The 25,977-nt window shown below is 26.1% G+C and overlaps 2 protein-coding genes across 2 annotated transcripts; both read right to left on the reverse strand.

The window, feature by feature from the left end:
* Nucleotides 1–2,931: 2,931 nt before the first annotated feature.
* On the reverse strand, nucleotides 2,932–6,522 carry LOC130982101 (uncharacterized oxidoreductase At4g09670-like). The gene is made up of 2 exons (XM_057905958.1): nucleotides 5,958–6,522; nucleotides 2,932–3,740 (listed from the first exon to the last, which is right to left on the reverse strand). Exons 1-2 carry the CDS (start codon nucleotides 6,423–6,425, stop codon nucleotides 3,114–3,116), a joined length of 1,095 nt encoding a protein of 364 aa, XP_057761941.1. The 5' UTR covers nucleotides 6,426–6,522; the 3' UTR covers nucleotides 2,932–3,113.
* Nucleotides 6,523–15,904: 9,382 nt separating this feature from the next.
* LOC130979957 (uncharacterized) lies at nucleotides 15,905–18,661 on the reverse strand. Its single transcript, XM_057903528.1, has 2 exons — nucleotides 18,469–18,661; nucleotides 15,905–16,744 (listed from the first exon to the last, which is right to left on the reverse strand). Exons 1-2 carry the CDS (start codon nucleotides 18,634–18,636, stop codon nucleotides 16,181–16,183), a joined length of 732 nt encoding a protein of 243 aa, XP_057759511.1. The 5' UTR covers nucleotides 18,637–18,661; the 3' UTR covers nucleotides 15,905–16,180.
* Between the last annotated feature and the right edge of the window lie 7,316 nt (nucleotides 18,662–25,977).

The following is a 25,977-nucleotide window of genomic DNA, read 5'->3' on the forward strand; positions in this document are numbered from 1 at the left end:
CTTCTTTTTTTTTTTCATTGTTCTTTTTATTTTACACTTTTATTTATAATTCTTCATGTTTTTTCTCTTTAAAAAAATTTAAAAATATAACATAAAAGAATTATGCAGATTTTTATTTCTTTTTCTGATATTTTTATTTTTTTTACAATAAATACAAAAGATTTTTTTAAAAAATACATAATTTTATAAATAAAAATACAGTAATTTTGTGCGAAGAAAGAAGAAAAATAAAAAGCCAAAAAAAAAACTACAGTATCAATTTAACTTTAGCTTAAAAAATTTTGGTATTAAAATTAAAAAATTTTAATGTCAAAATAAGTAATTTTTGTGTTAAGCTTAAAAAATTTTGTGCTATTTTTCACGTGAAAAAAAAAAGAAGTGTAATTTACGTACACATGTGAGCAATTTTTATTAAATTTAAGCCAATTTAATTAGATTTAGTTGATAAAAACACTTGGATATATAACTAGATTGAATATATATTATGGTCTTAATAATAATAATAATAATAAATATGTAAATTTAATAAAAAATATTATATTATTATTTATTTAATTAAAAAATACATATAAAATAATAATAAATTATGTAACACCCTAACCTTTAGCATATCATGATCGTACTAAAAGTAAGGAGTTACTAACATGTTCTCCTTATTTACTATTTAATATTGAGCCTTTAGGTCGATATCGCGTTTCAGTTTATAAGAAAATATCAGAAAATTATTTGTAGTAATTCAAATCACACAATTATTAATAATAATAAATGCTATACAAATGAATTCAATATAAAACTCAAATACAATACCTATCCCTCTGGATAAAATAAAACCTAAAGCAACAAGAGCGAGGGAACTCTATAAAAATAACAGGAATCACAAGTAAATCTACTAGTCGTCTGCATCTTCTAACTGAATCTTTGAACCTGTGTCACTGAAAGGGTAGAAGATTTTGGGGTGAGAACAAACCACGCGTTCTCAGTAGGGAATGAAAATACCGTAAAAATAATGAATTTAATGCAAATAATTAACTTACTTAGTAAAACTATTTTGTTAACCCTTTGGAAATACTTTTATTTCTACTTTAGATAAATAATTACTTTTCTTTAAATCTCTAAACTCAAAACAAATTTTAAATATAAAACTAGTCACATTTTCTGTCTTTGAGTCATATAATTAATCCTCAGTCAAATGTCAACTCGTAATCACTTTAATACACTCACAAACACAACTCAAACTCATCATTCAGTCATTTCAAACAATCATAAATTATTTAGAAATACCCATTAGATTTCCATGGCATTCATAGTTTAAAAACAGTTAATTTCAAAACAAAATTTCCTACCTCCGTATGAAATCAAAGTCAATAAAATTTCGTAGAAGTTTTTTAACCGAGCTGCTGAAGAAGAAAATGTCAGAAATCGCCTGTGCCTCCTAGAACTCCAATTAGCTGAACTCAAGGAGAAGTGGAGCTACGTCACCGTCAACTTCTGCCGAACAAAAATAACGCCAACGTGTAGAGGAGGAAGATACAAACACTTTTATCGAATTAAATTTTTTATTGAAATTATGAATTTAAAGAAATTGAAGTAGAAAGGTATAAGGGTTCCACGGCTTTCTCTCTCACTCTCGGTCACTATCTTCTCACCGTGCAAGAACATGAAATCCAAAAAAGCTAGATGATGATGATTAATGTGATAAGAAAGGATTAGGTGTCATGGTTATTGAATGGAAATGAAACATGTGTAATTATATATATATGTATGTATGATTAGCAAGCCACCTTTGGCTTTAACTTCTTCTTAGCTTCGGTCATATATATATAAAGCCTTATTTAGTTCTTTATTTCTTACTTTTTTTTGTTTTCTTAATGAAACCGTTGAAGGTAATAATAATAATAATAATAATAATAATAATAATAATAATAATAATAATAATCAATTTAGACTGTAATTATCAATATAATTTTTAATAGATAATTCAAAATAATAAAATAAGTCATAATTAAATTAAATTAAATTTTATTTTTAAATTCAAAGCGTAAAATTTAATTTTAAAAATTCGAGTGTTATAAATTAGATTACGGTGGTATTATTTATTTTTAATTTAATAATATTATATATCCATTAAATATTATGATTTTGGATTAGCACTTATTCAACATAATTTATATCTATATTTACAAAAATTTATACATAAAAAATATATAATTTATACTTATATTTATCAAAACTTATATACATTTTTTAATACAATTTACATTTATATTTACTAAAATTTACACATATAAATTAATAAAATTTATTTATTAAAAATAATTTAATATTTATACGGATTAAATATTAGTCAAAATTACTAAAATCTGGTGCCCGAGTTTCTGTTTTCAACCATTGCAAACAAAATATACAGTAGTTACATGTAATGAGCTAAATATTGAACCTTGCACAATATATAATAATTAGTATTATATATATCTACTTCATTCTAAGCAATGACCCAAACAAATATATAGATTCATCGTTCTTATTAAACTAATAAACAACAATGAAACGTGATGACTTTATTTAAGAAATGGATAATAAGTGTACCCAAGAATTGGATCACAAGTGTAGAATGCTTGATGATTGTATTTGTTGAGAGAAGCATCATCAAGTGCAAATCTCTTTGGCAAATCTGGATTAGCCAAGAGAATAAACGACCATTTGCAACAAGATCTGAAGAAGTAGTTTTCGTCTCTTCTTTTGGTTTATGTTTTGTTCGAGTAAGTTTGTTTGACCAATGCAATTCAATATTTGTTGGCTGAAATTAACTGCCATAGTGATATTTCATAGTTGAATTGAAAGAAAAAACACTTTCCAAAACTCAAGATGGACGCTCACAAACACAAGGGTATATTGCATTAATTTTAATTAAAAAAAAAATTAACGTGTAATAATTTCACCTTGTAAAAACCAGTTGTAAACAAATTTCCATGTTCATTAACTATTAAACATAAACTCAAATCAACATTAACCATGAAGAAGCCTTTCACAGCAAAGCAACAAAGTCCTTAACCAAATTAAATACATTATATACTACTACTCCAAGATCTAATATAATAATAATTCACAATTATTTAATTAATTTCAACAGGCTGATAATTTCTCTGAATAGATTCTTTCACTGCATCCAACACAATTTGAGTCTTTCTACTCACAACACTCCATTCCTTGAGAGGCTTCTCTCCACAAAACTTAATATTATAAACCAACTCAGCAAATTTTTTAACCATCAAAACCTCTTGAGGAACCTCAGTCTCCACAACATGCTCATTAGGCTTAGGGCACCATCTTCCCGCTTCAATCTTCCCATAATCCATCTCCGAAGCCTCATAGAAGGTTCCATAACCGAAATTCTCCTCAAACGGAAGAGTGAAATCGTGAAGACGGAGACATCCTTTCGTTCCCAAAGCAGTGACGTCAAAGGTTACGTAAGATAAGAAGGAGCAATGGAACGTTGCAGATCTTCCATCTTCCCAATGCAAGGATGAGCCGCATGAAATTATTACACCTTGTTCGTTGAGAATGGCTCCGGGAAAAGCGAGCACTGATTTTGGAAGTTCGTAGTTCATGGCCCACAATATGGCGCGTATGCAGTACCAGCCGGTGTCGCCGAGGGCGCCGAGGCCGTCCAGGTCCGGCTTTGCACGGATGCTATGCTTTAGAAATTCCGGTCCGGGATTGTACGTGAGACAACTGTGTATCTAATTCATAGAAACCGAGTCCAGTTAGTTAATTTGTACGAGGAAATATAGGAAGTCAATGGAGTATCTCTATAATATGTATGATAAAATTTAGAGATGTTTGATTCAGTAGGACACCAGATGTTTATTATTTTTGGTAGTTGGATGATTATTCTGGATAATATAGATGTATTATGTTTAAAAAATTAACAATATTTTATTTTAAAAATTCATTTTTTAATTCATATTAGATTAAATAAATAATTCATTATACACATTATATAAATACTTTATTGACTCTTTAGGAGAATTCAATTCGTATTCATATCTTAGTTATTATTTTTAAATAAAAGTATCTTTATCCGAGTAAATTTTGATGTATTAATTTAGATTTGACTAATTTAATACAACATCTTATGTGTCACCCTTTTTGGTTTATGACTATAGTTTGTCATTAAGTATAAAAATGCTACTTCTTGATAGCAATCACCTAGTTGAATTTAAATAAGTTTGACATAACTTAGTTTATATAATAAAAAAATTTTCAAATGTACCTAGAAATATCGATATTATAGTGATTTTATATATTATATATTTTTTATAATTAAAATTACTAAAACATTAGTATTTCAGATATATTTAAAATTCTTTCTAAGCATTTCTCATAATATAACATGTATCTGACTTTTTAAGCACTATATATGAGGGGAAATTGAGCATGGAAATACCAAATACGGTAAAAATACAACGATCATGTTTTTTTTTTCTTTTTGGGAGGGGGGAGTAGTGATTGCATCTTTAAAGAATAATAGGGTTGTAAAGTCTATTGTTTTTGTCATGAGGGTTGTGAAGTCTATAACATCAAAATCTAATCACATTTGTAAGCCATTGTTCAGTTCAATTTGAGCCCAATAAGTAGACTAATTTAAGAGTGCAATCTTGGTCAATAGAAGCCCAATAAAAGCCCAGAAATAAAGGGAAAAGCTTATTTAGAATGCATAACATGACCAAAAACAAAAACCGAACGCATACAAATACAATCTTGTCTTTTTGGATACATTTCACAATTACTTTAAAAGCAAATGAATTAAATTAGTAATGTGTTGCAATATCTTCACATCTTATACTATTATGACTACTAATATTAAAAAAGTGGCAGATAACATTTCAAGACCCATTGAAAAGTACCCCACAACTAATACTGGCTCTATTTCGAATGTTGCCAACCTTAATTTATGCCTACCAAGACAAAACTATAATTTGTTTAATCACAATATATGGAAATGTTGTCACGTGTGTAAAATTAAGGAACTAATTTAACTAATAGCCAGCATTCTTATCGATTTGATAAATATTAATTCTAATTTTGTCTATTAAAGTACAGGCATAACTTTGGTATCTAAAAGGCAATTTAATTTAAATCTTGTTCATTTTAGTCTCTATTATACCATCCATTCATAACTGTAAGTCACCTTTAATAAAAATACATATATTATTAAAAAAAATACTATGTATAAAAATCAATCACTAAATTAATTACTATATATTTATATATAAAAATAAGTATAATTTAATTTATTTTTAATATGTATTTTATATTAATAATTAATTTTAATATATATTTAACATAATTGATTATTAAATTAAAAATGATTTAGCATGTTTAAATAAGTTTAATTTTAAGATTGATTAAACTAGAAGGCATATCTAATGAATGAAGGGGGGGGGGGGGGGGGGGGTTACAAAGACTATTAAAATATTCTAAAACTAAGAAAGGCTTATTATCAATATGGAGGAAGTAGATAGAAGGCTTATATATATCATAATCAAATGTATTTTTATAATCAAGTGGACAAAAAGTTGACACACTTGTGATTATTATTGGAACATTTCTAAAGATGAAAAATAAGAAATGATATATTTTTTAATCCAAGGTATTGTTCTTTCTATTATCAAGAACCTAAGGGAAGCTAATATCTTTTCGAATATTATGAAAGTTACTCTTCAAATGGGATAATAGTGTTTCAAAAACAAAATCCTATTTGTGTTTTCGAATTAACTACATTTAAATCTTGAATTTCTACCCCCTTTTGTTTATTTTAAAGGAATAAGGATTTGTCTTTCTATGTTGGCATATATGTATCTTCATGCATGAGTGAATCTAGGGTAACTCAAATTGTAAAACACAAGAAAAAGAACATCAACAACAATACACATATAAAATTGATTAACACATACCCATTTGAGTTGACCAAAACGTTGTTCATCAGATAAAGCTTCCTTCATTTTAGCCGTACGAGGGTGGTGCACCCACATGGTCCCATCCATGAATTGAACCCCATTACCCTCACAAGCCTCCAGAATTCGGTCAAGCTCCGCCGTGTTCATCGCCACCGGTTTCTCCAAAAGTATATGCTTTCCTCTCTCAGCAGCTCTTACTGCCCATGTCACGTGCAGAGCTGTTGGGAGAGGAATGTATACAGCATCCACGTGATCATCATCAAGAACACCTTCATAGTTACCATAAACCCTAACTGCCTCCGGCAGGCCATTCTCGGCCGCGAAGGCGGTTGCCTTCTCTAGGGAACGGCTGCCTATGGCTTGAAGAGTGGCATTTGGTGCTCTAAGTATGGCCTTGCAAAGCTTGATAGAGATGTGAGCACAACCAAGGACACCAAAACGCACTGTCGTTTTTTCATCGTCCATTATGTTGTGTGATTAATTTAGTGTGTGTGTGATTAGGAGGGGAGAGGGCTAATTAACAAGAATTTATCCATGATAATTATCATGATGACCTAAAGAAGCATTAGTTGTATTTGGGTTTAAAATAATATCATTAGTTTAGCATTAATAATTTATACAAGTGTAGGTGGTTGGATCCCAAGATATTATTATATTGTAACTTGACCTATAAAAAAAAATTTTGTTTTTTTTTTCCCTTGTCGATACCACATGTTACCTTTTTTTTAAAAAAAATTATATATACATATATTATTAGTGCATATATACACGCGTTACTTTTAAAAGCGTTTGCATGTCTTCAGGAGAAAAGAAATAATTTAATATATTATATTTTACGTATTTCACCTAATATATTGAAATTTCCAATAGGATTAAGCCTGCTTTTGAAAATGTTGTCATCATAATTTGGTTTGCAATTTGTCTTTTGCAGTTTTATTATGTAACTTAACTACTTAAGGCCAATAATTGCAATAAACTAGTAAATTATATTTCAACTAGTGGAGATAGATTAAGATACTAAACCATATAGTTGACCTTCAAATATATCATGTGTTTTTCTTTTGTTGAATAATACAAAAAAAGCTTCTAGAAGGAATATGTTTCTTATTAATTAGTTGGTTGGACGACATTGACAAAGTTAAATTTTAATTTAATTCAGTAATATGAATATATGATATATAATTTCAGTAATTAATTACTATGATGTTTCAAAATTAAGGAATTTATGCATTATGTTATAGCTATATATTTCAGGGAATTAATATTTCAGAAATTATTAGTTACGTAATAATGATATGGTGATATTATGTAAAATGTCAAGCGAACGAATAATGCAGTATCTGTGCCAGCTTGTTTAAGGTAACATGACCTGTGTTCAGGCAATGAATTTTTTATTAAAAAAAAAATAAAAAAAATCCAGAATCCAATTTAATTTGCATGAATTGTTTTTTGAGAAAAAAAAACAATAACTAAAAAAAGTAAGAGAAGTGTCTTTTCATTTTAACCTATTTTTAGGAAAACAATTTTTAGGAAAACAATAAAACATCAACCAAAATGGATTTTGAATGTGTGATTTTTAATTTTTTGATGTGCAAAGTTTTTTTGACTGGTTATTGACTATTTTTATTGTTTTTCTAGTACAACTGGACACAACAACATTAAAAGTGTATGTAACGACAATAATAATAAGGGTTTATTTATTTTATATACTAAAAATACATATTAAATTTACAAATTAAAAAAAATTATTAAAAATATAATAAATTTAAATTTTTAATATATTTAATTTACGTTCATTAAATAAAAATATTTAAAATTTTTTATTAATAATAAATTTATCGTGTACTTAACACAGGTTACCTAGATTCTTTAATTATAAACACAAAGTGTTACACAAGAAAACAAACATCATCGATTAGGGAATATGAAATGAGAATCAATTAAGAACTATTGTTATGGTGCAGTGTAAACCACGCATTTTTCTTCCCAGGTCTCAACAACTGAAGCCATCCAACGAATAGGGATGGACCAGAAAAAATTAACAATAATAGAGGCAAAAATATATAAAGTAAAATTTATGTATAGATAATTTATTTTATTTTTTATAATATATTTTAACATAATAGATAAAAAATTAATATATCGTTAATTTGAATTTTATTTAAGAATCTGTTATTGTTCAATAAATTATTATATTTACAAAGTCAAATTTAAATTTTTAACACTTATTTAAATAAATTAAATTACTAATTTCTAAAACATATTTTAAATAATTTTTAATTAGATAATATTATAAAGCTAATTATCACTCTTTTTTAATTTATTTATTTATTATTTATTTATTTTAGAAATAAACATAATATATAACAAAAAGATAAATATTAACATTTATATATAATTTATTTTTTTTATCAAAATCTTTGTGAGGGCAAATGTCCCTCTTACTTCTACAGTTCTACTTGAATTCGTGCCTACCAACAAATGATTATTCAAAATTATATATTACATGACAGAAATTTATTTACAGTCATCTTTGTATAAAATTGTCTTTAAATTGTTAATATATGTTATTATTTGATTTTAAAAATAATCGGTTTATTGTATATAAATAATTTAATTAAAAAAACTAATTTAATTTAGACTAGATATTTTTTTTATTCTTTTCTTTTTTAGTATGTTCATAAAATTCGTTCTCTTCTAATGAATTAATCTCAAACTTTTAATTGAATATGTTCTTTTTATTTGATTTCTTAATCAAATTTTTTATTTTAAATATATTTTTTTATTTTATTTTTATTTTTATTTAATTCACTATAAATGATAAAAATTATTTAATAAATATGTAACTGTTCATCTCATCACATCATTTAATGTTTAAGACGAAACAGAGAAAGATAATACTATTTATGATCTTTTGTTTGTATCGTAAGTTCAGTTCTCCGTCTTTCTATATAAAGCCTAATTTTTTTTTCATTCCGATTCTTTATTTTTCCTCTTTTGTCATTCCTATACAAACAAAAAGACGTAAAGTTTTTTTTTTTCAGAATACCAAATTTTATATTTTCAAATAATTTCATATACATATATTTTACGAAAATTAAATAAATAAAAATAAAAAATAAATTTGAGAAAAGAAATTTAGTCAAGAAGGATGAAAAAGAAGAACATACTAAATTCATTATTCGGGAATAACATGCAGAAAGAATTGAAAAAAAAGTTAAATGTGGTTATTTGATCTATTCAAACCAATTTTTTCAAAAAAATTATTTGTATATAATAAATTGATTTTTTTATCAAAACAAATAATAACATGTGTCAGTAATCTAAAAATAGCTTCATATAAAGTTGATTATAGGTGAATTTTCATTTGGTGAATTTCGATAAATTATTCTACTAATTTTCACAACTTTAAAATTAGATCAAACTGATTGATTCAACTGGATTAATAAAAAATCGGTCACCAAATTAATTCGATTAAAGTAAAAAAATTTAGTAATAAACTGATAAAAAAACTGAAAACAGGGTTAAAAATTTGATTAAATCCACTGAACTGGTATAATTTTTTAATGGTTAATCGATTTAAAATAATAAAATATAAAAAATATATATTTTCTATATAAATATATTATTTTATTATATTCAATTTATTTTTTATTGAACTTTAGTTGAACTCTTAAATTTTTGAACATCTAATTTTATTAAATAAGAGATTTGGTTTTCATAATCTTGTTAATTTTTTAATTCAATGATTGGGATATTACGAAATAATAATAATAATAATAATAATAATAATAATAATAATAATAATAGAAAATGATAAATGAATTTTTAATTTTTTTATTTTAAAAATAAATAAATTATTGACTAATTAAAATATAAAATCGTCTCTTATTTTTTAAAACGTAAAATATCTAAATTCATTCGCGGTTTACGAAATTAGGGAATTAGATATCTCATATGTTACATAAACATTTTTGGATAATAATATACTAAATTATTACTACTAATATATGGTTAATTAGTACATAGTTACATGTGCGTCTAGCTGTACTAATTAAGTCCCAAAGATGCATTTGATGTAAAATATTACCTAACCGCCCTTTGAGTTGCTCAAAAATACTAAATCCTTGTTTAATTTAATTCATCAATGACAAGGATACAACATTACAAATTATAAAAAAAAAAAGCAAATATTATTTCTGGCTGTGAAAGTAGTGCCTCACAACATGCCATAATATAATGTCCTTAATTAGCTTCTTGATAAAAATGAACGAGGGTGCATGGCTGCATGCGTTTAATAAGAAAATTATCATTTTTTTCATATATATAGATGAGTTCATTCAAGTACGTATACTCTATGGTCACAACACATGTGACATTAATATTATTATTATTATTATTTTCATGTTGTGGTGTAGAAATGAGGATGCTTAATTGGTTGAGAGAGGCTTATTGAGAGTCTAATTACTACTAATCAATGCTCCAAGACCACAACAAAGTAGGATTGATGTGTTGGCCATTAGGTTTGATTCCATTATCATATTCCGAATACCTTGTACAGCTAGTATATATATATTCTTCTTATAAAAAAATTATTGGGTTTTATTATTTTAATTTTTTATTTAATGTTAAGATATACTAATAAATTGTTTAGTAACTAATATGTAAAAATTATATTCAAATGAGAAACAATAATAGCATGATATTATTATAAAATATTTTATTAAAATTATATTAATATATAATGTTAAAACACACATGTATTTATAGTCAGTAAAATAATATAATTTAGTCTAACTACTATAGTGCAAGACTTCTGAGCTAAATTTTTTCCAATTTTAAAATCCAAGGCTTATAGCAATAAATATGTCTCTGTAACTATACATTATCTTTGTTTTAACTTTTAAACTTTATTATTTCGTACCGTTCATTGAGTTATAGAATATAAAATTAATAATGATATAAATACTAACTTATAGGAAGATTGTAATTCAATAATTATGAACATCAACAATGATCATTTAATTAATTATAAAATTATTTTTAAAGTAAAGATATAGAAATAAACAAAAAAAAAAGAACATTATTTTAAATGCGGAAATGTGTTTCACACTTATCCACATGTACATATACTTAAGAAACTTAAAGAGGCATACATACCTTAATCATGGCACAAACAACGGCCATGGGAATCTACTCCAAAGATGGTTAAGAAGGGTTGTGTCCAACCCTATGACATAACCAAATATGATAAGAAAGGTTTATCAAAAACCCTAATGGCACAAGCACCATGTCCAAATAATAACATGCCTTTCGCTCCAGATATCTATATGGAATTTATATGTAATTATTTTGTGGATGTGCTCTATGCCCTCTCTTAGCTTCTTCAATAATATTTACTTTCATATATATGTGTCTTTATATACCCAAGCCTCAATCTTCTATCTTTAGCATACAGAATACTAATGCTAAAGAGTATATGGAATTGAATAGATACTATATATTCATTTTTCTTGTTCTTGTTCTTATTTTTCTCTTGAATCTCCCCTAGTAGCTAGGTAGATCTATTTATTCCTTTTAACTTTATTTTTCTATATGAATTTATACATATGTGTTGTTTTTATATTTAGATATGTATATATTTTTTTACTTTATATTTGTAATTTTTTAAAATTAATTTCGGTGTGTTTATTATTTTTTGGTCAGATTTTTATGACACCAGGTTTTTTTCCCCTCATACTCCTACGTATGTCATCTATGATATAACTCATGCCTTTGGATAATGATTCTTGGTTTATATGTTATTTTTTTGGAGATGGTGATCTTGGATTTCTTGAATTAATATGGTTTTGGAAGTGTAAAGAGTGCCTCTTGAAAAATATAAAAAAATGGGTGTTTGTAGCGTAGTTATTAAAATAAGTTTACTAATTTTGTGAAAAAAAATTGACTAACATTGACGGGTATGTCTAAAACGAGCTGAACGATTATGTGTTTATTGAATGAGCTACACTTATATAGGCCATTAGATCTAATTAAATAAAAATCAAAGGTTAATATAAAAGAAGAGCATTGATGGACTCTAATAGATATAAAATATCCTAATACATAAATAAATGCTTTAAATGGCAATACTTTAATGCACAATACTTTAAACGATAATAGAATCTTATATTCTTAAATAATTAAATATAAAATATAAGAATATTTTTTATTTATTAAAATTAATTATTATGCAAAATTTTTTATAATATTAAAAATTATATTAAAATAATATTTTAAACTATAACTAATATAAAAATATAAAATAATTAAAATTTTATTTTATATTACTTGATAAATAATTAGATTATTATATTTAAAATTTATTAACTAACTATGTTTATTAAAGATATTATTAAATTTATTAACTAATCATATGCGGCACGGGTCGTCCCGCCCCGCCAACTAAAGTGGGTGCAAAATGCTAGCCGTTTGACTTTTTTTTGAAAAATAAAATTAATTAAAATTAACAAAAAATAATATTTAAACAATTAAATACAAATAAAAAATAGTCAAATTATAATATAATTTTTTTACTATATTTTTTTTAAATTTTTAACTTCAATAAAATTGTTCAAAATAATATTTGTCAATAGAACTATCTTTATTTTAAAAATAAGTCACATAATTTAAACATATATACGAAATTGTAAAATAAAATAAATAAAATCACATAATTGGAACATATATACATAATTTGGCAAATTTTTTTAATTTGACAGGTTTCAAATTTTAGCCCGACCCACCTTTTTTAGCGAGTTCGGCGGGTCGGCCCAACTGATTCGACCCGTTTTACCACCCCTAATATATATATATATATATATATATATATATAAGAAGATTATCACATATTTTATTATATAAAGATAGAAATTTTTTATTCTAAAAAATATAAAATAAATAAATACAAAAAATATAAATTTTTTTATTTATTAAGATTAATTATTATACAAATTTTTTTATAATATTAAAATGATCTTTTAAACTACAACATAAAAATATAAAATAAATAAAGTTTATTTTTTATTACTGAAAAAATAATTAGTTTATTATATTTAAAATTTATTAACTAATTACTTTGTTAAATATATTATTATATAATATAATTTTTTATCAAAATATTTATAAAAGTAAAATTTATTTAAAACGTTATATATATTACATGAAAATATTAACTTTTTTATTTAAGTATGTATTTAAAATTATATTATTTATTCTGTTTTTTTAAAAAAAATAAAAAAATTAATATTTTTATGTATTATATATAATATTTTAAATAAATTATTTTTTTTAAATATTTTTATGAAAAATTATATTATATAATAATATTTTTAATAAAAATAGTTAATAAATTTTAAATATAATATTCTAATTTTTTATCAAGTAATATACACAATAAAATTTTAATAATTTTATATTTTTATATTATAGTTTAAAATATTATTTTAATAAAATTTTTTATTATTATAAAAAAGTTTTACATAATAATTAATTTTATTAAATAAAAAATATTCATATATTTTATATTTATATATTTTATTATTTTATATTTAATTATTTAAGAATAAAAGATTCTGTTGTCGTTTAAAGTAGTGTGTATTAAAGTATTGCCATTTAAAGTATTTATTTATGTACTAAGATATTCTATATTTATTAGAGTCCATCAATATTCTTTTTTTATATTAGCCTTTGATTTTTATCTAATAAAATCTAATGGCCTATATAAGTGTGACTCATTCAATAAACACATAATTGGTGAGCTCGTTTTAGACATACCCAACATTGACTACTTTAAAACAAATATAATCAAATTAATTAATTCAATCAAAAAATCAGTGAATTAGACAAATAACCGATCTGATTTACATATCAAATTATTAAAAGTTATATAGTATATAGTCTAATTAATGAGCAAAATTTCAGGGATCACATATATGAATTAGTCGGTAGTTAGTCAATTTTTAATAATCAACTTTGGTTGATCAAATAATTAACATCATCTACGTCGCAGGCTACGTTCTAGAGTGACAAAAATAATATAATAGAGGAAATACTCAAATTAATCTCCAGATAAATTTTAGAATGGTCAATTTTATTTAAACTTTATAAATTTTTATCTTTTAAAAGTTTTTAAAATTATTACTTTCGTTAGACATATTAATTATAATCGATCTTTACATGCTTTAAATCAAACTTTTGACATATATGTTGGACAAATAAATTTTTAACAAATTTTATTATAAGATAAGATATTTAGCTCTCAAAGAATATTAATTATTATAATATAAATTTGCTTTCTTTAAAAAAGGCGGATGGACCGGTCTGAATATTTTTCAAAAACTTTTAGAGAATCAAAATTTATTAAAATGACAAATTAAAATGTTATAGCTAAAATTTTTTGGATATTAACTTAAGTTTTTATTAGTAAAAATATATAACAGGTAACAGAGGTATACGCCATCTACTATCCAAAACGACGAGAAACTAACTACTTAGAGTTTGTTTAGGTGATGAACTTCTAAAAAAATTTTAAAAGTAATTTTTTTAAATAAAATTTTAAAATTATAAAAATAATTTAATATTTGAATATTTTATATAAAAATATTTTTTTATCTATTAATTATATTTGGACAACAACATAAAAATATTTTCGTTTATTTATTATGTTAAAATATCTTTTGTTATAAAGAAAAATCTTTTTAAATAGATGATAATTGTTTTTTTTTAAATATTTTTATTTTTACTTAAAATATTTTCTAAATACATTAAATTTAAAAAATATATATTTTTCTAATTCAAAAAAAGAAAGATTTTTTTTATATCACTTGATATATAGCATTCAAACACACACTCATATCTTACCTAATGTTCACTGTACTTTTACTTCTTTGCCGAAATACCATTAGGAATAATAATCCTTTATCTTGTGGCTGTTGCTTTCAAATAGCACAATTAAATCATAGTAATACCTAACCCGGCCTATATAGTACTATTTCATTCTTCAATTAAATATACTAATTATAAATACTAAAAAGATTGAAAAAGATTTATTTTTTTCCCTGTCGGTATGATAATTTTAATGTTATCATGATTGCCTAAGCCCAAAGGAAACAAACTAAATTATATTCAGAGTCCAACTGGGATTTGCAAACTCTCCCAAAGAGTCTACTATTTATGAAAAAGGCATCGCAACCCAAAATACAAGCCATAATGCTAACCTATTTATATATATATAAAAAAAAAAAACCCCAAACCGATGGAGATATTGATTATGCTCTAAGCCTCTAACAACATGGCACCAATTGCGGTTAGTTGCCAAAAGAAAAATAATAGTAAATTCAGAGAATTTCTTGTGTGCTCTAATAATAATTAATGTTCTTGCTTTGTAACGGTAATTTATTTTATTTCAATAATGTAGACCAGTTTAAGGTTAGTTTTTATTTTATTAAAATTTTTAAATAATAATAATAATAATAATAATAATAATAATAATAATAATAATAATAACACTAACATAGAAGTAATTAATGAATCAGAATAACTGAATAAGAAGATTTATCTACTTTCAGAGCAGCTAGAATTTCTTGTAAATTAAAGCATTTTAAAGTTTAAATGTTGCAATTGTCTATTTTTCATTAAAACAACGTCATTGCTTATTAAAAAAGGTAGTTCACTTATTAGGAATCAGAAGTCATCCACATAGATGTCACACATATTATAACTTTTTATTCATCATCAAAACAATGAAAGACACTATTATTAGTGCATCATCAATGAAAAAGATTTTTTTTTTTATTACTCAAGAACTCTAATAACGCCAAAATAGAGAGGCAGAGAGAGAAATTTTTTTTCAGGTAATAAGTTATATTTTATTAATTATTAAGAAAGACACAGAGAAGAATTAATAATTATAATTATTATTTTTTCAATTATTTCAATAAAGCGCTTCTGCACTAATACATTATACATGCCTTGTACAAATGTGCTCTACTTTTACAACTTACATCATTGTAAAAGGTGCATACACAATAATAATATATGTACATATATTCTTTTTATTCATGAATAACTGCAGCATAATAAACTATATCATAGTTTATTAACACCAAGTTATTCATGTCCAAAAAAAAAAACTATATAGAAGTTTTTAATTATAGTGATCATAATTAATAATTAGTTATTCAAAGATAGTCATTATTATCACTTTTGCCATTGATGATGATCATGTTTGATTTCCCATGATTAGAAGAACTCCAACAAACAACAAAGTCAAGATTGTAAAACACCGGCAACATAGCCATGAAGCACAACAAAACAAGGATTGGGCCAAAGATCCAAAGCAATAACGGGAGTGCCAAGTAGAAGATCCTGTTCCCCACAGTGTTCAAAATACTTCCCTTCTCCAAAATCTCATTCAAATATTCCGGTGTTACCATAGACTTAGAGAGTGCTTCTTGTGGTGTGCAAATTAGTATGGCCAATTCATTCAAGAACATAATTGATAAGCTATGGCAGAAAAATGAGAATAAGAATATGGTAAGAAGCGTCACGTATTTGAGCGCCACCATAAATTCGCCGTGTGCGCCATAGGTAATATCGTCTAGAGGTTTTTTTACGCTATAAGTGCTGCTTATCACGGCCGCCAAGCCGGCGGAGAGAAGAATGGAGGTGGTGGCCATAAGAGTTGATCCCATTATAAGGTTTCGGAGACTTTGAGCTACTAGGATGTTCTTCTTTTCAATGTCCTAAAAAAATGGACAAAAATGTTTTCAATTTTTTTTTTCTTTACTATTTTTTCATGACATATTCTAAGCGTATATAACAATTATATAAAGTGTAATGCAAAATAATCTTTCAAAATTTAAAATTTAAAGCAAATCTATTATTTCTCATCAAAATATAGAGATTATATATACTAGTGTATTAATAGGAGGTGCTAACATACCTATTAATTCAGCATTTTTTTTATATAAATATCTATCATAATAATAAAAAATTTGAAATCAGTCAAAATACTAAATATGTCTCACTAAAATCAAACGGTTAGTACTAGTTATGAGTTTAATTATTGAAATTAATAGGTTTTATTACACAGTTGGTCGCTATATTTTTAATGAAATTACAAATTAGTTTTTACATTTTAAAAGTTTGTAATTGGATTCCTAAAAAAAATTAAAATTTGTAATTTAGTCTCTACTATTTAAAAAGTATTTGATTTAAAAAAATATTCTCAGCATATTCTCTATTTTGAACATGTGATCTGTACATGTTTGACAATAAAGACCAATTTATAATTTTAGTGAAAGTATGAGGACCAACCGTGTAATTTAACCATTTGAAAATGACCAAAAACTCCCTAGACTATCTGAACTCACCCTGCCCCTCCCCAACTCTCTCACTCTCACTTTCTCATTTTCCAAAATGGCACTTCAATCCCAACGCTCTCTGTCTCTCACCTCGATTCACCATCGCCGTGCTTCTTGCCTCCGTCGTTGTGCCGGATTTACTGATAAATTGAGTTGCTATTTTTATGTTGATTTATTGCTATTTTTTTTCTTAGACATTGAATTGTTTGCTTTGAACATGTTTGGGATTGGAATTATTCTCTTTTATTTATCGGTGTTCAGTATTAGATTTAGAAGAGAAGAAAAAGTTGCCGGATAAGAGAGGCGAGATGGAGGAAGGAGGCGAGACCCAACTTGTGAGCACAAATACGGTGGATCCAGCGCGGCGATGGTGAACCAAGGTGAAAGACAGAGAGTACTAGAGTTGGAGTGTCGTTTTAGAAAGTGAAAAAGTGAGAGTGAGGGAGTTGGAGAGGGACGGGGTAGGTTCAGATAGCTTAGAGAGTTTTTGGTAATTTTCAAATGGTTAAATTACACGGTTAGTCTCCATACTTTCACTAAAATTACAAATTAATCCCTATTGTCAAACATGTGTAGTTCACATGTTTAAAATAGAGAATATGTTGAGAATATTATTCTGTTAAATCAAACACTTTTTGAATGGTCGGAATTAAATTATAAATTTTAATTTTCTTGAGGGACCTAATTATAAATTTTTAAAGTGTAGAGACCAGTTTATAATTTTACTGGAAATGTAAAAATTAACTCTGTAATTTAACCAAATTAATAACATTTCTTCATTTATAATGAAAAATATTTTTAAAAAATAACACATTAAATTACTTTCATATTCTCTTTATATAATAGATAGAATAATAGATAGATATTAATTTCAAAGAGTTCAAACACGTAGCTCTTTCGTTTAGTTTATAAATGGTAAAATAAAAATCAAATTGAAAGTTAGGTAAAGTTCAAGTATATACATACATTAATACATTATAGATGCTTTTTCTACCATTCCAAAGCAAAAGTCCGGAAGAGTTATATATTGATGAGCGAAATTTAATTTTCTTTCTCTTTTGAAAAAAAAAAAAAAAACTCTTGAAATATATATATAATAATACCTTCAACATGGCAGGGACCCAAAAGCGTCGAGCATTGGCATTGATTCCGATAGAGGTGGAAAAAGGGTGTGTGCGAGTCTTATGCCACAACCAAATATGATAACAAATACTCATAAGAATTCCTAATGGCACTAACATCAAATCCAGATAACATTTTCTCCACTCCATTTTTTTTATTTTATTCTTATTCTAATTCCAATTCTCTCTTCTCTATCTCCTATATATATATATACTTGGAGATTGGAGAGTGGTCATCTTTATCCAAAATCAAAGGACAGCGACAAATGATGATGGTTAGTGATACGAATTACTTAATTCTTTTTTTTTATATTGTAGGGAAAGGCAATGCTTAAGAAACAATAAAGATAGTTGACATTAATTTTAAAAAGGCAATAATAATAATAATGCTTGAGAAGCTAGCTAAGAAATTATAAACTTAGTTTAGATCAATTTTAGTTTTTCTTCTTCTTAGAATAACGAGTACCACTGCGAGAGATTTTCTTTAAATAATATATCAAGTTATCAACTATATAAATATACCCCAAAAAAAATTGTCATCAAATAGTTAAACAAGATACTAATGAGTTATAACTCAAATGGCATAGTCTTTTCATACGCACTTAAAGAGATCGCGAATTCGAATCTCCTATCTTTAGTTAAAAAAAAGGAAGTTAAACGAGACATTCTTGTTTTTAGACCTGATAATAATGCTTAAGTAGGTAGCTAAGAAATTATAAACATATATAGCATAGTTTAAATTTATTTTTTTTCCCTTCTTAATTAGAATAACGAGTGCTACTGCGAGAGGTTTTTTTTTTTTACTATATTAACTATACAAATGTAAAAAAAAAAAAAAAATTAAGCATCAAATCAATTAAAATTGTCAAATGAGACAGTCCGTTTAAAGCCACAGGTTACACAAGCTGCCACTTTTGCAAAAAATCTTAAATAAACAAAGTTTTTTAGTGGATTAATCTGTTTAATTCGTTTTTTTTGGTTAATCAAATTCATTTTATTTAGTTCAAAATTTAAAGGGTTTAATTTAGAAGTAAAAATAATCCTGTTTAAACAGGTGAACGAACTAGCTCGATAAATTTAATTTATTCTAAATTTTAATGATCTTAAAATTAATTATTTATATAAAATATATATTAAAATATAAATATACATTAAAAATAAATTGAATAATATATATCTTTATATAAAATATAAATAACTATTTTGATAGTTAATTTTTTATATAAATATAATATTTTTTATAATCTATATAAAATAATGGCTTTAAATTTTAAATTTAATAGCATTAAAAACTATTAAATCTTACTCTATTAATAAAAACATGCAACTTTATTTGCATTATTAATTAAAAGTATGAGAAAATGAAATGTATAATAATTACTATAATGATTTTTTATTACTTTACAAGTGTTCTTTGTTTGCAAAATCCGTAACGCAATTGCCTTCAATACATTTTATAAAGTATACATATAGAGACATATAATTTGTGCCCATCTGTATCACTTTAAACACAACTAGGTTTCCTTTCTTTTTCTTCTTTGTCGTTTGGTTATTGTTTCGTGTGGTTTCAAAATGATGAAACTAACCCTAGTGTATGTATAATAGGTTCCCTTTTGCTTTTGTCTCTGAAATAAAAATATATGGAAATAAGAGATAAGCAATTTTGTTTTTATTTTGAGGTTAAAAATATATCTATTTATGTATTTTATTCTATTAATTAAGTTTTTAAAACAAGTAATTTTATGATATGATATTAGATTTTTTATGAATTAAAAATTTAGAATTTAACTCTTATTAACATAAAAAAATTAACATATAAGGTTAATAAAAAAAAAAGAAAAGTTTATGCACAAATTTATACAATAAAAAAAAGAGTTACAAAAACTTAGAAAAAAGTGATTTCATGATAAACGACAAAAGTAGTGACACAAAAACCTTTTGTTTGAGAAAAATAAAAAATCATGTATTTTCTTTTATTTTTAAAAGAAATTAGCGGGCATTTTCATTTTTTTTCGTTACTCCTTATCTTTATATTTCTATCTCAGATATAATATCTAAATATAGTTTGAAAAATTATATATTTTCTTTTAAAAAAGCTAAATATTTTCCACTTTTCTTATCTAATAATAATAATAATAATAATAATAATAATAATAATAATATTGTTAGTTTTAGTTTTGGTCAATTTAAAAAAAAAACAGGGGGTTAGGCCCTTATCATTATTTTATTTGGTGTTACTTTTTTAAAAGTCTCTATATTAAATAATTAATGTATTCATCATTTTAAGTTCATACGAAATTATATTGTTCAGTTTAAATTCTTTAAAATAATAGTTTTCGTATCCTAAAACCAAATGATAATATTTTTTAAAAAATAAAAAATAATTAGTATTAAACCTTACAAATAAATTAAAAAGTAAAAGCAAAAAAAAAAAAGACTATAATAAAGCTTAGATGAATTAATATCTGAGTAGTAATAGTACCAACTACCAAGGCATGGTTGATTAATAGTAGTTCACAACCATAGCAAGCTATATATCCTAACTCAAACCAAGCTTTGAATTTTTCTCTTTTTTTTTTTTGAAAAAAAAAAGGTATGCATACTATATATATTGAGTTAGAATAATTTAGATGAAAAAAGTACAAAAAAAATAATAATAATTCAGAGGAAAAACAGGCTGGAGGATATGATAATATGCCTTGCTTTTCATAGCAATATATCATGAAGACCCTATCATCCTATCCTACTTTATCTTACCATGTCGTTCCCAATTGTTTGCGAGAATAATTAAATTAAATGTAACATTCATGGTCAAAAAAAGAATCTAAATTAAAGTCGATCAAGATTAATTGAGTTTATGTCTTTCTCACACAAAAGGTTATTGCAATTGATGAGAGTTCTGTTGGTTTAAATTAAAGAGGAAAATAGATAACACATATTTTGGGAGCATTATTTTGGTTTCTTTTGTTTGCTATTATTGTATGTTAGTGCGCAACAATTAATAAAAGGTTTTTTTTTTCTTTTTGGGTAGAAAATTATAGGCTATTTTTATTTAAATAAAAGCTTTAGTTGAAAACTAGGTGGATTTCATTATTTTGAGCTATTGCCTTTGTTATCATCAATCAATTTAGCTTGATCATTTAGCAAGGAAATTGAATTGAAAGGGAAAATCAGATATCTCTTTATATATCACTAGCGTTTTAAAATCTTGATTTCTTCTATTACGATTTATTTTTTGGTTATTGAAATTTTATAATAAGTTTGTTCTAAATTAAACTTGCTTCTTAAAGAAGATCTTACTTATCAGAACATAAAACTGATAAGATCTATGGAAGTTTCTAATAAAAAAAATATAATATTACTTTTTAAGTTTTCGCTAAAACTATCTCATTAGATGTTAATTTTATTGTGAATTTAAGGAATTCCCACATCAATTAGAAATGAATTAAATAAAGATTGAGCATATTGAGGAATTATAAACCTAATGCGTTATGGTTTTTTGGATCATGGTAAAGTATTCAAACACTAAATGTTTATATTAAAAGTAATTTATAAATAAGTTATTGTGTTTGATTTTTTAGTATTAAATAATAAATATAATATTTTATCATACAGAACTTTACGCTTAAATCATAAAATAAAGACGATATGGTATTATAATCTCTAAAATAATATATATATATATATATATATATATATACACGTATAATAATTAAAAGAATATAATATTCAAAGAATTTTGGAGGATAGTTAAAGCAAAAACATGAAACTAAAAGCACAACACTAAAAAATAATATTTACTTATATATATATATATATATAGATACACACAATGAAAGTAGAGGGTCAACCATACAAAATATTTAAATTCCAAACTCAGCCTATGAAATTAAGGGTGGCTGGAGAATATTTACATATATACATACATATAAATCCAAAGTCCCAAAATACTCAAAAAGAAAACATAGTTCTCCATACAACCTCTATGAGGTACAAAAGTAAAAAATATATATAAGGAGAGTTCTATACATATAGATAGGTCTAAACAGGACGAAATATAATATCCCAAAAGTCCCACTTCGCTGCAAAGAACTCCAGACGCCTACTCTTGACCTGCATCTGAAAACACAAATATCCATATAGAATGAGAATCGGAAGTTCTCAGCATGGTAAAGGTGCCGCATACATAAGATATAAGGCCCCAGAAAGGCCAGAGGCAATACTAAAACTCTGACACTCAGATTATAAAACTTAAAAATTTAAAACAGAAACCATAAACAGGGGTGATTCTCTAAAGTTCCTAAAATTAACTAAACTCTAACCAAAATCCTCAATCATCCGCCTTCCTCCAATCCTCCAAACTCCGATGGTACTACACAGACAAACAAACAAACCAGGGCAATCACAATTAGAGTATAAATAATGCAAGTAACAAGTATAATAATTAAGCATATTAATTCACATAGGCACTCCCAAGTAATGCACAAACAAGCAAATCAAACATATGCATATGATATATGTCTATCCTATGACTGATGAGTCTTATCTGTCAATTATAAAGTCAATCCGACATGTCCAGTTGCTAAACCTTGGACAGTCCCTTGTACGCGCATCCCTAAGAGTCTATGTATAGTTTTTTCTCATTCATAATTAAATTGTGCTCATTGGGGGTACATTCCCAGGGCATTAAAGTGCTTGATCACCTCTTGTGACGTAGGGTTAACAGAATATCGAGTCTCAACCTGGAGCATGTGGTGGCGAGCCACTGCTCTTACCCATAATCATTCATAATCATTCATTATGGCTATAACCATCACATATACATCATATCTCTGCACTTCTCATACATAATTCACCATATTTCAAGCTTACTTCACTTCTAAGTTACCCCCTTTTTCATAGCTTATTCTCTTCACTATACTTAGGACAAATACATAGGATCTAAAAGAGTAAAAATAAAGGTTTAAAATCAAGTTTAAAATACAAAATCCAACTTACTGAAAAACAAGGCCCCATATACGCGAACCATGTCATGCGTATGCAGAAGTGGTATTTTTCCTAACTCGCGAACGCACCCTTTGTCCGCGTACGCGAGTACACTGGATAGAGGCGTATGACCACGTAAGTGGCCATGTCCACGTGTATGCGAGCACCCCATTTGGCCCATGTCGCGTACGCGGCACCTGCCCGCGTGCGCAAGGTCACCAAACAGAAGCGAACGGCTGTGTACGCAGCCATAAGCCCGCATACGCGCCACCTTCATTTTCCTTAAAAGTTGTTAAAGTGCAGATTTCATATTTTACATCTCCAACTTCTGACGTTCATAACTTCCTCTACAAAATTCTGTTTTTCACAAAATTTATACCGTTTTATAACTTTTGAAACTTTCTTTAATTTGAAATAAATTTCATTCCAATCCAAAATTTGAGGCTCCAGCTATGGACCGCCAAAGTTCATTAAAAATAAAGTTTTTTATCTAAAATTCTATTATCTATTTTTACCACAATTTCCAACTCAAACCAACACTCTAAGTTTCAAACAAGACCAAAACATACCAAACCACATATCATTATTATACATTCACATCTTACACTCCTGTACACAATTTAACCGATTCCAACCCTAACCATTGTATGACCCTAAGTTTTCGAAAATTAAATAATTAGCTATTTATGAGTTATTATATTTGTTGAATTTTGTTTTTAAGAAAATTATTTCTAACAAAAATAATTAAATAGAATTTTATTATTATTAAATTTAATTTGATTATAACTTATTCTATTAGTTTGAATTATTTATTAAAAATTATTTTAGTAGACAAAATAAAAATTTATTATTATTATTATTATTATTATTATTATTATTATTATTATTATTATTATTATTATTCGCCGAAACCATTAAGGAATCAAAAAGTAAGAAAAACCTAGGGTAGCTTGTATTAATACATATATATGTATATATATGTTAATATCATGACACATGTTTCATTCCTTATTAACTAATGACACCTATAATGCTTTAATCACCACAAAACTTCACTTATCACAATCATTTTCCCTTCTATTCATTATTCACTGAGTGAACTTGGGAGAAAGAAGAAAGAAAGACCGAATGAGCTTTCATGGAAACCATGAGTTTCCGGCTCCAATTTCTTGAGATCCGTAACTCTAATAAAAAATCTAATCCGATAAAAGTGTTCGTATCCTCCTCTTCTACGTATTGGCGTCACTTTTGATCGGTGGAAGTTGACGGTGACGTAACTCCTCTTCCCCTTGAGTTCGGCCAACTGGAGTTCTAGGAGGCACAGATGATTTCTGAAGCTTTCCTCTTCAGCAGCTCGGTCAAAAAGTTTCTCCGGAGCTTTCGTTGATTTTGATTTCATACGGAGGTAGGGGATTTTGTTTTGAAATTAACTGTTTTTAAACTATGAATGCCATGGAAGTCTAGTGGGTATTTGTAAATAATTTATGATTGTTTGAAATGACTGAATGATGAGTTTGAGTTGTGTTTGTGACTGAATTTGATGAATATGTATTTGATTTCTCGATTGAAAAGAGGTTGAAAATGGTTCAGTTGGGACCCGAAAAAGGGTGGCTAACCCCGAATTTTAGGGGAAGTGCTGCCGAAATTTTATTAAAATCTGAGGTTTTATTTGAAAATTTATTTTAAAAGATTTGGTTTTGGAAAATTAAATTATTTGAGATTTATTTAGTTGAGAAAAGGTGTATTCTATTTTTAAACTAGACTTATTAAGAAAAACATAATGTTTTAAATCCAATTTTGTAAGGAGAGATTTTGTTCTAAGTGTTGTTTTGAGTTTGTTTTTTTAAGAAAAGGAATATCTGCCACAGGAGAGCAGAGAACAAAGATTAAAGGAATATATTAATTAATGAAGCGTCTGCCACATGAGAGCAGATGTGACATTGTTTGGGCCTTAGTGCCAAATGTAAAGTGGGGACGCCCACACACTGAGAACTGTTTTCCAGATGTACGCTTATTGATTTGGAAAGTCACACTGATGCGGCCTAGCCGTACGACTTATAAGCACACTGATGCATCTGGAAAGCCATATCTGGGACTTGTGCCCGGGTAATGTCGGGAGCGGGTAGGCAACCAACACATGAGCTCATGGCCTGCGTTAAGGATAGACATGCATCATGTTGTTTGCACATTTGCATTTGATTGCGCTTGCTTGTTTTATTACTTTGTGATTGTATTGTTTGTCTTGTTGTGACTTGCTTGTACATTGAATTGAATCTCTTGCTTGCACTATTTGTTTGTGAGTGTATTAAAGTGATTACGAGTTGACATTTGACTGAGGATTAACTATGTGGCTGAGAGACAGAAAATGTGACTAGTTTTATATTTAAAATTTGTTTTGAGTTTAGAAATTTAAAGAAAAGTAATTATTTATCTAAAGTAGAAATAAAAATATTTCCAAAGGGTTAACAAAATAGTTTTACTAAGTAAGTTAATTATTTGCATTAA

The sequence above is a fragment of the Arachis stenosperma genome, chromosome 5 (assembly GCF_014773155.1).
Source record: "Arachis stenosperma cultivar V10309 chromosome 5, arast.V10309.gnm1.PFL2, whole genome shotgun sequence".
Lineage (NCBI taxonomy): Eukaryota > Viridiplantae > Streptophyta > Magnoliopsida > Fabales > Fabaceae > Arachis > Arachis stenosperma.

What these genes read in the sequence shown, in the direction of transcription:
- LOC130979957 (XM_057903528.1), bottom strand. Translation starts at nt 18,636, where the DNA reads ATGGAGTGGAGAAAATGTTATCTGGATTTGATGTTAGTGCCATTAGGA. An exon ending in GGGTCCCTGCCATGTTGAAG is followed by an intron (nt 16,745 to 18,468) that starts GTATTATTATAT and finishes CCATTTTTTTAG; the next exon opens with GACATTGAAAAGAAGAACAT.
- LOC130982101 (XM_057905958.1), bottom strand. Translation starts at nt 6,425, where the DNA reads ATGGACGATGAAAAAACGACAGTGCGTTTTGGTGTCCTTGGTTGTGCT. An exon ending in GTTTTGGTCAACTCAAATGG is followed by an intron (nt 3,741 to 5,957) that starts GTATGTGTTAAT and finishes TCTATGAATTAG; the next exon opens with ATACACAGTTGTCTCACGTA.